Source organism: Vanessa atalanta, chromosome 15 (genome assembly GCF_905147765.1).
Source record: "Vanessa atalanta chromosome 15, ilVanAtal1.2, whole genome shotgun sequence".
Classification (NCBI taxonomy): Eukaryota; Metazoa; Arthropoda; class Insecta; order Lepidoptera; family Nymphalidae; genus Vanessa; species Vanessa atalanta.
In genome coordinates this window covers 9,366,234-9,383,681 of record NC_061885.1, presented here as the reverse complement: position 1 = coordinate 9,383,681, position 17,448 = coordinate 9,366,234, and the positions used below count along the sequence as shown (strand labels likewise).

At 35.5% G+C, this 17,448-nt stretch overlaps 1 protein-coding gene across 5 annotated transcripts in view; it reads left to right on the top strand.

Moving 5' to 3' along the window:
- The window catches only part of LOC125069611 (tyrosine-protein phosphatase Lar), a 368,834-nt gene that overhangs the window by 339,928 nt on the left and 11,458 nt on the right, over window positions 1-17,448 (top strand). For 2 of the 5 annotated variants that reach the window (XM_047679169.1, XM_047679168.1), the window contains exons 8-18: window positions 3,000-3,125; window positions 3,573-3,722; window positions 8,090-8,223; window positions 8,477-8,627; window positions 9,309-9,332; window positions 11,388-11,488; window positions 11,763-11,825; window positions 12,480-12,609; window positions 13,578-13,728; window positions 14,085-14,221; window positions 15,173-15,469. In XM_047679169.1, the coding sequence (XP_047535125.1) occupies window positions 3,000-3,125; window positions 3,573-3,722; window positions 8,090-8,223; window positions 8,477-8,627; window positions 9,309-9,332; window positions 11,388-11,488; window positions 11,763-11,825; window positions 12,480-12,609; window positions 13,578-13,728; window positions 14,085-14,221; window positions 15,173-15,469 (1,464 nt within the window). The remainder of the gene's footprint in view (window positions 1-2,999; window positions 3,126-3,572; window positions 3,723-8,089; window positions 8,224-8,476; window positions 8,628-9,308; window positions 9,333-11,387; window positions 11,489-11,762; window positions 11,826-12,479; window positions 12,610-13,577; window positions 13,729-14,084; window positions 14,222-15,172; window positions 15,470-17,448) is intronic. The other 3 variants (XM_047679170.1, XM_047679171.1, XM_047679172.1) reach the window with 3 other exon arrangements.

Here is a 17,448-nt window from a genome sequence, read left to right as displayed (position 1 = left end):
GGTAAGAACATCTTAACCGATGATTACGGGTTCAGACTCAGGCAAGCACTGAATTTAAATGTACTTAATTTGTGTTCATAATTCTTCTTCTTCATCTTGTGCTCGGTCAACGAAAACATCGCGAAAAAACCTGCATGTGCCTAATTTCAACGAAATTGTGCCACATATGAATTCACCACCCGCATTGGATCAGCGTGATGGAATATGCTCCTAATCTTCTTCTCAAAGGAAGAGGAGGCTTTAGCCCAGAAGTGGGCAATTTAAAGGTTGGACATGTTGATTATAAGAAATATTAAATATCCCGTACATTAAGTGCAACTAACCTTGGGAACTAAGATATTACGTTCCTCGTGCGAGTGGTCACACTACCTCACTGAAACCTCAACACAACCGTACTAAGTATAGAGTACATTACAAGTAAACAGTCGACTTCCGAATATTGAAAGGATTTTCGCGTTTTTAGCTTACAATATCTAGAAATGTCTTCGCAACATGCGATCCCGTCTAATACTGTCCGACGCCCTAAATTACACCTACCTACATTTTTAACGCCTTTACACGAAACGACCATGTTTGCTCGCAAACCAATTTAGGTCTAATTCCTTTTTGCTAGGGGCTTAAATTGTTTGCGTATAACAAGCACGACAATGAGGGCTCGTGACTGTAATTAACATAATGGGTGGCGAGTAAATGTTTTTCCACCTTTATCTTTTCTTATTCTGTGGCGTTTACAAAGTAGGCGCTCCAGAGTGAGTGCAGTGGCCAGTTACGTAATAATAAATGGTAATTACTTCCACATTTCTACACCCGCTTCCTCCACTCGACGTGGCCTGAGTGAAAAACGCTTTCGACACAGCCGGCTCGAATTCTTATGTTTGAAATTTTCAATATACTGAACCTGATTGATAGTATGATGTTGTACTTTGCCAAGTCACGTACGAACTATTCGTTAAAAAACATGTGTTGAATTTTGACAAACATTTTAAAGAAATTTTATGGTTAGAATCCAAAGGACAAGGTTTTTGGTTAGTTTGGGGAAAATTAAATTTCTAGATTTTTATAAACAACTCCATTACCTACTTTTTTAGTGTGACACATACCACATATATAAAAAACACATCCCTAAGCCAAGAAGACAAGTGGATGTTATAAAGGCAGTTATTTTGCTAACTAATTTATGTCCGCGGCTTTGCCGGCACGGTCGATTGGGGGGGTCAGATACTAGGTACACAAAGGGTATAGGTAGGGACAAAGGTCCGTTTTTTTACCCATGACAATGTGTATTCAAAAATTCATAATCTGTTAAGTAGTTAATACGTAAAATCGTAACAAAAAAACTCACTTTGTCTATTATAGTATTAGTACTGACATACGAACTGTTGCTAATACTCCATCAGTATAAAACAAGAAAGGGAATTATTTAACGTTTGTTTTCTGACCATTACTTCTCTCGAATACCGTTTCAAGCAAAGGTTATATTATAATCCCAGTTTTCTCATTTACAAAAGCAAACTAAGCGCATATTCAGAGCACGTCGACGAAGATGAAACTACAAGCTTGCAGCTTAAGAGATTCAGGTGTTAAAAATAACCCACACGTGTTTAGACAGACAATGTTCTTGCGTGATATTGCGGGTTAAGCGTTGATAAATTCAAGCGACAAACAAGATCTATTCCGTGTGCGATGGAAGGACTATAAGGTTTTACGAAAGCGGGTTAGGAATTATGTTCCATTAAATCCAATTTGGTTTTGGTCACATCGGATAGATTGTCGGTTTGTCGTTTTCACTGTGCGTTTGTAAATTCGTTTTTTTTTTTTTTTATTCTATTCTTATTTAAGAAAGACGAGTTTTAATCATATAAATTGGAGTATTCAACAAAATATGACTTAAAAAAGACTGCCTATTTATTTGTCTAGATAGACAAGATAGATAGATTGCCAAAGTTGAGAACGGATCGAATTGGACGAACAAATTGTAGCCAACGGTTGGCCACTAAGTACACATACACTAGTAAAGTAGTATAATGTTTGGCAAACGTCAAGCGTAGCTGTCACGTACACAAAGATAATAAAATTGGCTCGTTGTTCTAGTTCTTTTGTACAAATATATAAATAATCAAAGTCTCGATACTTGAACAATATAGAACAAAAAACGTTGAACTGCATTTAATCCAAATATTACTATTTGAAATTTTGATGCTAAAAGTAATGTTTTTACATTTTGAAATCAAAGTACAAATAAGTATCTTACGCGATTAAACTTTAGGAAGTCAAAGAAGTCTTAAATTGGGATTTTCCGTTGTGTATGTCGGGAGTACCTTCAAGTTAAGGAGGATACATTTACGGATGAACGAGTCGAATTGACGACATATACTTCGCAAATTGGTCCAAATACTTGAATGCACTTATCCTGTAAATTCACAATGTTCCTAGAGAATGTTGATATCGGGATTATATATTTCTGTATCTAAAAATAGTAACGAAAATAAATATATAATAAAAGATAATCTCATTTCTGGTCTCCACGACCAGAAATTTACACGTAAAGATGGTCAAAGATCATTCAAACATCAGTTCTTATAATAATAATATGATAGTAACAACCTGTAAATTTCCCACTGCTGGATGAATTACAGACACCAATTAAGCACGTGAAAATTCAGAGGTGCTTGCCTGGGTTTGAACCCGCAATCATCAGTTGCACGATGCACGCATTCTAACCACTTGGCCATCAGTTCTTATAATTAATGTTAAGTATATTCAATATCTAATGTATTATATACTCCAAAGATAGCTTATTAAGATACCTTTTTCTGTGACGAGGTTTATTAAATGTTTGTATGACTAATATTTAAACTAATATTTATTGTTTCTAAAACATTAAATTTTATGTGTGTATTTTTTATTCACTGGTACTCGTGTTATAAAAGTATATATCAGGTGCAAAGTGGCGAAGTTTTCCTTTAGTTCGATCTTAAGTTAATCGCTTTTGTTTACAGTGAGAAGAGTTCCACCACAGTTCTCCATCCCCCCTCCTCCGCGCACCGAAGTAATGCTTGGAGGTAATCTCACGCTGAAATGCGTAGCCTTCGGATCGCCCATGCCCACAGTCACGTGGAGAAAAGGTAACGAATTTAATTTTAAACTTTAATTGAAACTGATATGAATTTTATCCGTTCATATTAATAGTGTGTATTGAAACTAGTGTAATTTATAATATGTATATACAGTGTCTATAGTATTTTTAACAAACGACAATGTTAATTTTAATATAAATAAATATAATTTCAAATATTCTTTTCGGTAAAGTAGTTTTTCCTTTGAATGTTGAAATAAATTATTCAGTCAGAATATATTGTGCGACATTAACTATAGACAACGAATAATTTCTCGATCGTGTAAAGAAATAACAAAAGTATGTGTATGCTAAAATATATTCGTGATAATAATAAGATGTAAAGATTAATTGGGCATGGATATCCCACATTGATGATTAAACATATATACTAGAGTACTTAAATGGTTTTTAAGAGTTTAAAGGAGACGTTCATCTAATGTATGTTTTACGAAAGGTCTGACAAAATGGCTCACCTCAGAAGACAATCCGCCACTAGGACTGAATACCCTCGAACTAGAAGACATCAGAGAATCAGCCAACTATACTTGCAAGGCGGCCAGCGTGCTCGGCGTGATAGAAACTACGGCTGAAGTCAAAGTACAATGTGAGTGTTTTGATAAATTTGTATATTCTTATACGATTACAATGCAATAATTTTCACTTTGTAACACAGTTTGTGTTTATATTCAATGTTTTTATACGATTTTAATATTTAATAAGTATTATTCACTAAGTAAAATATTAGTAGCATCACAAACGATTTAGTGTGTGATCGTGAAAATTGTTAATTTTATCTCATAAACCATTCAAATATTTCACTTTAAAATAATATGGGAACATTTTGACATTTGTATGATACGTATGATACAGTGAAACGATTTATACCTGAAGTAGTAGTGACCGTTAAGAAATAATAAACCAAACAAGAATTTCGAAGAATCACACTTTTTCAGAAAGTGTGATTCGTCGAAACTCATAAAATTGGAACCAACACGATTGAAGAACTGTTTTCATAATATTTTAATTTGATTTATGAAGAGTCGACAAAGCCCGGACTTGGATATAGTTCGGATAAATCAATTATTACCAGACTGTCTTACGAGATAATAGGCTAAGTCGACGCTGAGTAAATAGTCGGCGATATTGAATTATTTACCAACTTTGCGCATCTTCGACTGTGTGTTATTGATTTTTTTCTCTAATTTCCCACTGCTGGGCTAAGGCCTCCTCTCCCTTTGAGGAGAAGTTTTTTTTGGACCATATTCCAACACGCTGCTCCAATGCGGGTTGGTGGAATACACATGTGCCAGAATTTCGTTGAATTATAAACACATTCATTTTGAATTATAAACACAAATAAGCACATGAAAATTCAGTCGTGCTTGCCTGAGTTGAACCCGAAATCATCGGTTAAGATGCACGCGTTCTAACCACTGGGCCATCTCGGCTCATCTACATACATCGGGGCAACCCTAAAATAATTCTAAGTATCTTAAAAATATGTACAATCAGCACGAATTTTTTATTTTAATCGCGTGCTCCAATAGTGATTTACGGCCTATAATTTGTCAATATCTGGGCGAAGACCATCTCTCCGACTTAAGTGAAAAATTAGTAGCTTGAATTTAAAAATTATATGGAATGATTTACTTTTAAATTATTTTTTTAATCAACAAAATTAACACTGATTTAATTCTTCTCTAACAATATAAGGTTTCCTTTTAAGACAAAGGAAAAATGGTGTATTATTATCGCGTTCGTAAAATGTTATTATATCTCATTAAATAAGAAAGCCTTAATTATTATTTGATGCTTATTAATATTTTATCAAATGTTAATGACAGCCTCAGGGAATGTTGAGGGTTTTTTTTTTGTTACCTATATTTTATATGATTTTATAAATATAAAAATTAAGCGAGATTTTTTGCACTAAAAATTCGAATAGTAAGTAAAAGTATCGTAAGTGATCACCACATTCTAGATGAAGACACTGATCGGATCGGAATCCTTATGCTCTAACGGTATCTTATACTATCAACACAGTGTTTAACATATGTTAAACTTATGTCATTAGTCTAGTAGGTAGCTTTTAAGCCGTAAAACAAGTCCCGTGTTCAAGTTTTTTTTTTCGTCGAAATTTCCTAAGGATACATTTAAAGCCTGCCGCCTGATCTCTTCCCATTCGCATCGGACTGCCATCCTATATGGTTTATAACAAAGAAGAAATAAAGCTCTTGTTTTTGCGCACACATTTGTGCCCTGCATCCGCAGTTGACTAGTCTCAAAGTCAAAGTCAAAGTCAAAGTCAAAAATCTTTATTCAATATAGAAGTGTTTGCACTTGCTTATTGATTGTCAAAAATCTACCACCGGTTCGGAATTTAGCACCTCGGACCTGAGAAGAACCGGCGAAAGAAACTCAGCGGGATATATATTTTTTATTTTTTTTAACCATTTTCCATGTAGGTACAATGATAAGTATATTTTAGTTGTTTGAAACAGCCTGGAGGCGATCATTTCATTCCCAAGGTGTGCAGTCAACTAAAAAGTCATTAGTGTTGTAATATCCTTTAGCACACAAACGCTCTTTAACGACTCTTTTGAATTTTATAATTGAATAATTTTGAACGTTTTCTGGGATCCTGTTGTAAAAACGTATACATTGCCCCAAAAAAGAGTTACTAACCCTGTGTAATCGGGTACTTGGAGTAACAAGTTTATTCTTGTTCCTAGTGTTAATAGAATGTACGTCACAATTTCTGGGAAAATCATTTATGTTTTTGCGTACATACATAACATTATCAAAAACAAATTGAGAAGCGACAGTCATTATTTTAATTTCTTTAAATTTACCTCTTAACGAATCTTTTGGGACCAGGTTATAAATTGCACGAATAGCCCTCTTCTGCAGTACAAAAATAGTATTAATGTCAGCTGCATTACCCCAGAGTATCTCGCTTAGGAATGGCTGCTGTGGCCAAAATCAGTCAGGAGTACATCATTATCATACTGTCAATGTACTCCCAATTATGCGAACTATCAAGTATAACACGTACGTCTGTAATAACAGTGACTCGCTTGTCTTGAACAGCAGCACACAAATATAAACTATAAACGAAACTATACGACCACACCAATACAGTTGTTGTTTAACACCAGAATAAAAGATATAGGCGTAAGTAATATTTTTGAGTACCTTTTACAATGAACAGAATATTTCACAAAGAATGTAACTGAAAACGTTCTTAACTCGCCTGTTTTCATACTGTTTTTATTAAATGTACTGAACACGTTTATGTTTTATATAAACCATTAATATTACTAAACCGAGAACCTTATCCTCTATCGGCTGCCATCGAGCTTGTATAAGATGAGTAACTGAATCAAATTACGCTCATAATTTCTAAGAATAAATGATGCTAATTTATGATAATAACTTTAGGCGTAAGACTCGGGCCGACGCAAAAGAGGATAGATCGTTGATTTTATTATTTAAATCGCAGTAAATGCTCGGTCTGATAAGAAATTTAAAACAAAGGCTTAAGAGTATGCATCCTTGTAAATTAATGAGTTTTTTTTTTTTTTAATTTAAACTTTTTGCTACGCTTTACTACGATTGTACAAGTCGGTAAATCGTTATAAAAATCGGACGACGCAACGTCACGTGCTCAAATCAATTTGTCGTGAACACACGCCCTTATTCAAAGTCATGTCGTCAGAGTAGTAAGTATAACTCGTATAATGACTCGAAACGTTCTATATTAACTAAATAAAAATAGTGTAATGTCTATTTATTTTATGACATAGGTATGGGCAAATCGACCACCTGATGGTAAGTGGTCACAAGGGAGTACCCATAAATATTGAATATAATATAAATCGAGGTCAGCAATGTGTTTTATAAAATTTTAATATCTGTTTAGCCATAATAGGTTAGTCTGTTGAAACACTTCGCTCAAAAGTAGAAAAGGTCATTATTAATCAACGAGACTGTTATGGGCTGTTAATAATAGTGTCGAGGAAACTTAAAGAGACGTCGAAATTTCTTATATTAACAATAACAAATATAACCGCTTAAGTCTTCAATTGTTATCTTATTACTTGGTGGGCTTTGTGCAAGCCCGTCTGGGTAGATACCACCCACTCATTAGATATTCTACCGCCAAACAGCAGTACTCAGTATTGTTGTGTTCCGGTTTGAAGAGTGAGTGAGCCAGTGTAACTACACACAAGGGACGTAACATCTTAGTTCCCGGGGTTGGTGGCGCATTGGTGATGTAAGGAATGGTTAATATTTCTTACAGCGCCATTGTCTATGAGCGATAGTGACCACTTACCATCAGGTGACCTATTTGCTCGTCCGCCTACTGATATCATAAAAAAAAAAATCTTAAAAATATACAATTATAATACTTAGTATGAAAATAAGATAAATAACTGATTTGATTAAGAGACACGTAATTACTATTGGTCATACGAAGAGACATGCGCATTTAGGATTTGTGAAAATCAATTTGGTAAATTGCAGTAAGACGCAGACATCCATTATGAGTTAGTGTTATAATTCATAATTGAAAGGGCTCCAAAGTTGCGCGAAGCCCAGGAGACAAACGAATGTCGGCTTGATTAATGATTAATTATTGTTACTCGGCCCATTTTCTCGATACTACTCGAAGGGGATTAAGGGCTAGATTTTGAAATATTTAGCCTTTGGGCCGCTCGTTCGAAGTTTAGAACAACTTTGGCTCCGGTACATATTTTCGGGTATATTTTGGATTACGAACAACTGAACTACTTAAATTGAACCAAAACAGACCGGGATTAAAGAGACATCAATTATTAAAGACTTTGTAATGACAAATAGTCATTAAATAAGTTTAAAATTGTACTGATTAGTGAATTTTGTATGAAATTCTTTACCATACACTAGAAGCTTATATAGAATGATTATATATAAACCTTATCTATTTAGCATTGCCTGGACCACCAACTGAAGTTCGAGCGTCAGAAATAACGGCGACAACCGTTCGATTAGCGTGGACCTACAGCGGCCCTGAAGAACCCCAATATTACGTCATCCAGTACAAACCTAAATACGCTAATCAGGTACGTAACCAGAAAAGAAATATTTGTTTTGATATTTACTCTTAAAGTAAGTTTTGATATTTAGTCTTAAGTAATACTAGTTACATCATCGGTGTAACTAGTATTTGTTAAAATTAAGGATAAAGTTTGGATACAATTTTAAAAAAATTTAAAACTTGAGTCCTAAATTCAATATTTAAGGATTGAAACAACTTCGTAGGTTTTAACAATACATTGTACATTTACATTTTGTATTCCCATTCCGTTCCTTCAGGCATTTAGTGAAATATCAGGTGTCATCACGCAATACTATTCAGTTACAAATCTGTCTCCGTATACTGAGTATGAAATGTACGTGATTGCTGTAAATAACATCGGTAGAGGACCGCCATCGGCACCAAGGGTTTTTACTACAGGAGAAACTGGTATGTAGAGTAATGTTTAATATTAAAGCATGCTTTAATTATTTGATATATTATCATTAATGACGTATTTTATCATTTCCTAAATGGAAAACATCACAGATATCAAGGTTATATATAATTTTAAATAAGTTTTTAAAATTCAATTTTTATCTAAAATATATTCTTTCTTATTTTATGAAATCATTAAAATGAAATCTTTTTATATATCATTACATCGTAACATCTATCATTTGCTTGTTTCGATTTGATTCTATTATCGCTTACGATTTCGTACACATGAGTAATTGTTTTGATTGCTTTGAATTCGGTAAATAGGTTTTGTTTTCTTGCGCTGGTTCCTCAGTTTTAAGGTTATTTTGATCGTCTTTTCATGCGAACGCATTAACGCGACGTAACGAACAATCGCCGCCGCTTCGTGTAAGTTCGCTTTTGAATGGTTTTTTATTGAGATTTGTTTATTTGTTTCGTTTGCACAATTTTTGTATATTTTTTTTTTTGTTAGAATTTAGTCGTAGTGTGCGTTTTTATTTTTCTCTTCATGCACCATTCCTTTGTGTTATTTATTACTTGATACCTATAGATGGTTCACGACTCTACCCGTTTCTGCTAAAGCACCGTGTGATAAATGTTTTACATCGTTTTCACTCTTCGTTTAACTAATAGTATGTTTTTTCCTTCCAGTGGATTCCCTTTATGGAGGTGCCAGTAAGTAAATATATGATAAAAGATTGTATGATTATAATATTAAAGTATTTTTTATACAAATAGTTTATTTAACGTGTTTGAAGATTCGAAAGGAAGAAATTCTTTTTGAACCAAAAGCAAGCAAATTTTATTATGTGATCGCTAGTCAAACATAATATTCTTAATGGTTCTAGGAGCAATGAGTGTACTTACCAAACTTGAGATTTACATAATTCCTACCGTAACATGACTAAGGAGACTAGATTTACTGAATCCATTAACAAATTTGATGCGATGACCAGGACGATGCCTAGTCCAAATATACGCTTAAATATTCAGAACGTCCCTTTTACGATCTATTACATAAAATATTGTTAGAACAAGCCGAATATTTTGTATCTTTTGTATACTTTTCACTGTTCTTACATATTTAAAACTTTGTATCGAAGTAGATTTTCTTTGTGTTGACTGTTTTTTTCAACAATTCCTGTATTAATTTCTTGATGTATTAAGCCAATATTGTATCCAGTTAACTAATCTCTCAAACAGATTTTAATATTATTACATTATCTTACCTTCTATTATGCATTACAATGTTCCCGTTTCTTTTCCTAGAAGCTATCACGTCTAATTTACTGGCATAAAATATTAAATTTGACTTGTCCCGCCTTAAATTACGCGCGGTGTCACAGGGCAGACAATAAAAATGGCGCCTGATGAGATGGTAATGAAAACGTCGCTACAGGCGAATAAAATTGTGTGCCACTGCTTTTTTTCTCTTGTGAAATTCTCTTTTCGTTTCTAATAAAAGAAAGTTTTGAGCCGGCGACCCGAGTTCAGGTCTCAACGAGATTATTGCGTTTTAATATTACACCGCTTTCCAACTTTTATTGTTTCGTTCTTACTGAGTATTATAAACATCGGACGAGATCTCTCATTGAGTGATGTACCCGCTCTCTCGTAACGGGACGCGATTACAAATACTTTTAAGGGAATTCATCGTGTTCTGTTATTGTGCCATTTCTCGTTGTTATCGTGTTCCGTTTGTGAAAGTACTTAATTGAGACGAAACGGACCTGACTTAATTCGATATTGCGCTGTTTGAGAATTATTATGATTATTACAACGGCCTTTTAAATTCCGAATCAAATATTGGACGACGAGGGCAATGTATTTCATTTTTGCTCGCCCTTTTCAATTATGAGGATAGAATTGTTGTTGCTTATTTGTTTTCGTGTTATTAGTCAACAATGAATGACATTTTAAATTGTTTTAAAAGATTTATTTATTATATCGACTATGTAGCTGGTTCATATCGGTAGTATATTTAATTTAATCTCGTAAAATGACTAAATTGCTCGTGAAAGCAAACTTAAAGTAAATATGGCTATGATTTCGTAACGGCATTATATATGGATACTGAATATGTTCAAAGAGGTCGTCAACTTGTAGAGCTGCCATATTTTGGCAGGATATCGTTTGAGTTCCTAATTATTTGAATTAAAACAACTTCAAACAAGATGATGATTCATTGATCTTAAGTTGTCGAATTTTACTAAATTCGTTATCCTTTAGCATCAAACGGCGTGAAGGCTAGACCGTGATCGTATCTTAAATATGCCTTTATTCGATCTATCTCGAAGAAAATATGCCTTTATTCTTCTATTGTATGAGTAAATTGGTGCCGTTTATATAAACCTCGTTAATAGTCAATTGTCATAGTGATTTCACATTTCTAAGAGCTCTTAAGAATAATACAAGCGTTCTATTAATGCCTCTTTTCTTTATAAAAGTGTCCTGTAATAACAATGAAAGCAAAGACTTAATCCACGTTGTTGCATTAGCCCATAGCGTTAATTTCTAATCCTGATATTTTCACGAGACATGCAGGTTTTCTTATTTAATTTTTTCATCGTCTGAAGACAAAGTACGAACTTAATTGTACGATCAATTTGTATTTCGTACAATAATTTTGAATTTCGACTGAAGAAAGGATACACTCGGTGAACTTTAGCTTGTTCAGTAGATAAATAATTTATACTTGGAAAAAGGATATATTTTAAAATTTCCTTTCAGAACCTGGCTCAGCGCCGAAAAATGTTCAAGTTCGACCTCTGAGTTCGAGCACCATGGTGATTCAGTGGGACGAACCGGAGACACCCAACGGTCAAGTGACGGTATGACGTCTTATTAACAAGCTACTCTTAAACTTTCAAATTTTATTGTCAGTAAATTTTGTTTCCAACGTCTTCCCATATGATTCCCATGGAATCAACCGTATTTGTTATTCTAAGCAATTATGTGGTAGTAGCATTAAAATCTTGAAAGTAAACAATTTCGATAGGTACGTATGAAATCGAAATTTTGATTAAAATCGTAAAAGTGATATGTCTCACTGTAATCCAACATTTTGCCTACATTTTGGAATTAAAATATTTGTATTTTTTCCAGGGGTACAAAATTTACTATACTTCAGATCCGTCTCAGCTTTTGCAATCTTGGCATTCCCAAATGGTGAGTTGGAAGGGGTTTTAGTTAGTAACGTTACTCCGCAGGCCGAAGTCCACGGCTCTCAATAAATAGTTTTAAGAGAATACAAGAATAACATTTTATGTAATTATAATATCAATGATGATGTAGATATATATGTATTTAAATACAAAAGCAACCGAAGAACTGAAGCGACAGAAGTTGATTGTTTTGATCTGAAAATTATCCTTTATTTGAGCAAGGCAAAAATCCAAATGTCGTTTCACCATAATAAAATTATATTGAAAAAGATAATAATCCGGTATTTTTAAATGATCAATGCGATGCCATCGCTACTGCGTTAGAAATTTGAATTTGAACGTGTGAGTCACGAAGCAGTGTTTTGTGTTTCTTTCAGATTTAGTCTAAACATCAGTTCGAAATGCTATACTGAATAGTCTCGTGACTGTCTTCTAAATTCTCTTCTTTGATATTTAATTCTTCTTCTATAATAATCTATTAAACTGACATAATTCGATAAGATTTTTTAATAGCTTTTTAATTACAAACAGAATTTCTTGCAAATTATGAAATAATTGGTTTCGAACATGTTTCCACAGTAAATTTCCGTAAATGGTGTATTAATAACGTCACGCATACAAAGCCGTTACCATACCAGTGATTTCAATCTCGATACAGATGGACAATAATCACCTGACAACAATCAGCGAGCTGACCCCTCACACGGTGTACACAATACGCGTGCAAGCCTTCACGTCCGTTGGTCCCGGACCAATATCCGCTCCCGTACAAGTTAAAACCCAACAAGGTACGTATCGTACTTGAAATTGAAACACTGGGCACTGATGATGCTAGTCGACGTTTAATTTTAGAATATTAATAAATAATAATAAATATAAAATAAATATTGGACAACATCACTAATACATTACTCTGATCCCAATGTAAGTAGCTAAAGCACTTGTGTTACGGATAATCAGAAGTAACGACGGTACTACAATCACCCAGACCCGAGACAACATAGAAAACCCATGAACTTTTTCTACATCGACTCGGGGCCTCGGAGTGGCGTACCCATGAAAACCGGTGTACACACTACTCGACCAAAGAAGTCGTCAAATTAATAGATTTATAACATTCCATGTTTCCAAAGTTTTTAGTATGTCTACACTAAATACACAATCTTAACATTAATCAATGTAGGTGTCAAGCTGTGTTCCTTCAATTGAAGGAGACTACAGTGTGCACTATAAAGCTAAAAATATTTGTGCACAGTTACGATAAGAAGTGAAAAAATATAACCACATCAAAAAAATCTGCTAAAATTAAAATTTTAGGTATTAGCTTATTGATTTAGCATTTTTTACATCACAAGCTGTATTATTCCTTTAAAATTTATTGGTGATCAATTTGCGTAAGACTAGTAAAATTAGTTAGCAGTTAATTATGCCAATAATATAGTCGAATCTACAGAGCGTTTAATTGATAAAATATTTTAATTAAAATAGACATTTATGCGGAAAAATGTAGGTTACAGAGGCATTATTTTCACTTTATTGTTTCATAGTATAGCGTAACTCCGGTTTATTGTAAAATATTTTTCCCACTGAATAGAAGCAATGACAAGAATAGTCTACTTTCGAGGTATCTCTAATTTCCTCTTCAACTAAGAACGAGAACAATTCCGAGGAGCGAGGATGAAAACTGCAGCAGCCGTTATTAGTTGATATTTCTTTGAAATAGCACAGTCAGTTTACAAATGTATGTCATACTCAGGTGTACCCTCTCAACCTTCAAACCTCGTAGCAGTCGAAGCGGGAGAAACTTCAGTGACTCTCTCGTGGAGAAGGCCAGCTCATGCTGGAGACAATATTGTTTCCTATGAGCTATACTGGAACGATACTTATGCTAAGGAACACCACAGGAAGTAAGTCGGAATACGCACATTTGATTAGGTTTCTGTTTTTACTTTACTAAGAAATAGAACATTTTAATATGAAGCACCACTTTTGTGAATGATAACAACTTACCGCTTACCATAAGTGGTAGGTTAAAAAGGATCCACTACTCTACCAAGGAACCATCCAATCACAATTTTTTTTTGGCGAACGAGCATATAGGCCAACTTATGGTAAGGAATCACCACCGCCCATAGACATGACGCTGTAAAAAATATTAACCATTCCTTATATCGCCAATGCGTGACCAACCTGTTACTAGTATTTCATAATAGTTTCCATTCGAAGTGATTAAATAATATTTGTGTGGGGGTGCCGCGCCCAGACGGATCCCGATAACGGAGACGTACACGCTGAACGGGCTGTACCCCAACACGCTGTACTACATCTGGCTGGCGGCGCGCTCGCAGCGCGGCGAGGGCGCCACCACGCCGCCCATCGCCGTGCGCACCAAGCAGTACGGTACGTAAGCCGCGAGCGGCGCGCTCACGCGGGGAGGGGCCTTATTGTGTTTCAAATATAATGGACCGTATTCTCCTCCCTCCGTTCGTTCCGGCCATTATTGGTTCGAGTGGAATTTCAATGTTTGAAATTGAATTTGGTAACCTTAGAGGGATATTCGCAAACAGTGAAGCCTCCTCCCGCTCGACGCGATTTGAATATGAGAGAAAGTAATGTGTGAGTTTTTCAGGTAATTCGTAATGTAATATTTCACATAAAAGCACCTGCCCGGCACGCTGCCAGTAATATACAGCACAAGCACCAAGTTTTATATCACGATAATATGTGTTTTGTATTTGTAAATTCGTCGAATGGGGTAACGTGTACGCATCGGCGTACCACTCGATCGGCTTGAATGTTTATAAAAATTACGTCGAATGCGTACACTGTACTCGTAACTCTAGTAGCTTTATGTTGTTCGTATTTTATATCCGACGAGGCACCGCCTCGAGTGACATTTTGTTTTTATTATTTTTTTATACAACTGCCACGACACGAACAACATCGAACGTTACTTTATTAATCGCGCTATTCGATTGTTTGAACGGACACTTTGATTCTAAAAAGACGCGCTTGTAATGCTGTTCGTGCCGTAATAGAACATAATGATCACAATTTTCTTCCGACAGGAGAAAGTGTGACGGATGACTCATAGAGATGTATGGGCGAGCGGATCCTACACTCACACCACACAAATTTGTGCATGCTCGACTTTATTTTGACGATTCGCGTCGTTTTTATTCATTATAATTTCTGGGCACATTTCATTTTTTTTAATTTTTTTTTTGGTTTAACAAATGGCATTCAGTGATTGCATCGGGTTCGGTTAGGGTCGCCGGGAAGCGCGACGTCATACTTCACAGGTGCTCAGGTCTTGGAATGTTCCCCCCCTTACGAATTGAGCTTGTTTAGTTCCCGGAGCACCCCCGATGAATGTGACCGCCGTGGCTGTATCTCCTACCGCCATTCGGGTGTCATGGCAGCCCCCGCCTGCCGAGCAGGCGAATGGACGGATCGCCTACTACAAACTTCTATGCGTGGAATCCGGGAGGGGTGATTCGGAGGCGACTGTGGTGAAACTGAACCAGACAAGCTTCGTACTGGACGAGTTGCGTCGCTGGACGGAGTACCGCATATGGGTGCTGGCGGGCACCAGCGTTGGAGACGGGCCAGCTTCGTACCCGGTCACCGTCCGCACACACGAAGACGGTACGTTTCGATACAACACTATTCATTTAACTAATACGCTCAATTTTATGTTTTAACTACATTGTTTAAAGATAAAAAAAAATCTATTAAAAAAATTAAAATATTCTATACAGAAAAAATCCTTTACAATGAGTTTCAACATGAAATTGAGCTAAAACATTCATTGGAAATTCTACTAATGATGAAAATATATTATACCTAACATACTGTGGTGGAATGTGAGAGGTTCAGTTTTGGGCAAAAAGCTAAAAGAGAAACATACAAGAACGAAATATTACATATAACAGTAAATGTGAATTGGAACCGCTGACATTTCATTTCTACTCTGATAATAATCAACCATGATAATATTCCTCATTTTAATAAAACAATTGTTGTGTTAAAGCTCCGGATCGCTATGGAGGGTGGTATAATAAATTCAACAAAATCATTCATATTGAAAAATATTTAATGTGGAAAGATGAAAATTGCACTCATAATTATGGATGATTTTGTAGCAATGATTTAATCAGGAACGACAGAACGGATATAATTTCGCGTGTTAAATGAATTTACGTAAATAATTGTAAGCAAATTTCGCATCTCAGAATAGTCGCAAATTATTTCCGTTCCCGTCGTAATAATCTTGATATGCAAATGTTTGTTCATTCTAAATTGTTGGTGGGACCCTTTTAATAAATTACAATTCCGCAAATAATTAACTTCGTATCTGATTCTCGAAATAGATTTTACTACCAAGTTTACTAATATCATTCTTTTCTTTTGTTCCTTTTCTATGAGCATATAGCAGGATTCTAATCAAGGAGGTTAAATCTCGTAACCAAGTTTTAATATGCTTGCCGATGAATTTAACTGTATTATTATTATTATTTTGTCATTCGATATCACTGTATATTAGTCGCTATCAAAAGCGGCATAGAGTTGATATTTACACTCACTTGTCACATGTAATGATTTTCATTCGATGACGCGTCTCATTGACTCGTTATTATTTCGCTAAAGATGGCACTCACTGAAATGCAAAGTTATATTGCACCTGGTATAGTGTCGACGGCACCGTTATATATTGATTTTGACGCACAGTTGTTAAGTATTTAGCAATATACACAATTTTGCATGCTTTCTTTAACGACACAGCACCATTTTTCGTTCAGTTGATTTCACTGGGCACCCGATAGGTTTGTCTTGCGGAACACATTTACACATGTTCTCAATTATACATATGTATATATTAAATTGTGTGAAGCAAGAATGGCACTTTTAGGAGCACTCAGCACCACTAGCGACGACACAAGGTGAGAGAGCGAGTGCGTGGCATAACATGCTATGACTGGTCGACCTACTGAGACCCATGAACCAGTGTTGCGATGCACAAGCCGGTGCGACGGAGCATCGAAATTCAGATGGCATTTACGAACGACCGCTAGTTTACATGGGAACGGTCCAAAGTGATCTCATGCAATTCAAACGGTTGATCAAGTTTTAATTTACCATTTTGCATAATTCCTCGTTTCCGTCTCCGTGAATCTTAAGGCCTTTGCATCGCAAAGTTACGAATCGGCTCACGTTTCTGAGTGGGTCCGCGGTCATTCAGCCCGACACGCACCACGGCCCGAGCGCCGCATTTGAATACCAATACCGTCCTACACGACACGCGCGCATGCTATACTACTCACAACTATTCTCTACTCAATACTCTCTGACTATACTCTTAGCGTAAAAGCAGCGGATGAAACTTACAATGATCCTGAGGATACTCTCTCATTACTTGGTCACACCCAAAAAGAATCCAAGGGATCAGATCCGCTATGCTCTGCACCTATATTCCCCAACTGCTCAGCTCGGTCTAGAATACGCGCTATTTCTACTTCTTTCCCTCTATCTCTATCTATCTGACTTACTGTAAAGCTACAACTTCTCGCCAGTAGACGTTTCTCTTTTCCTCTATCTTCTGTATACTCTATCAAACTATCGTCGTG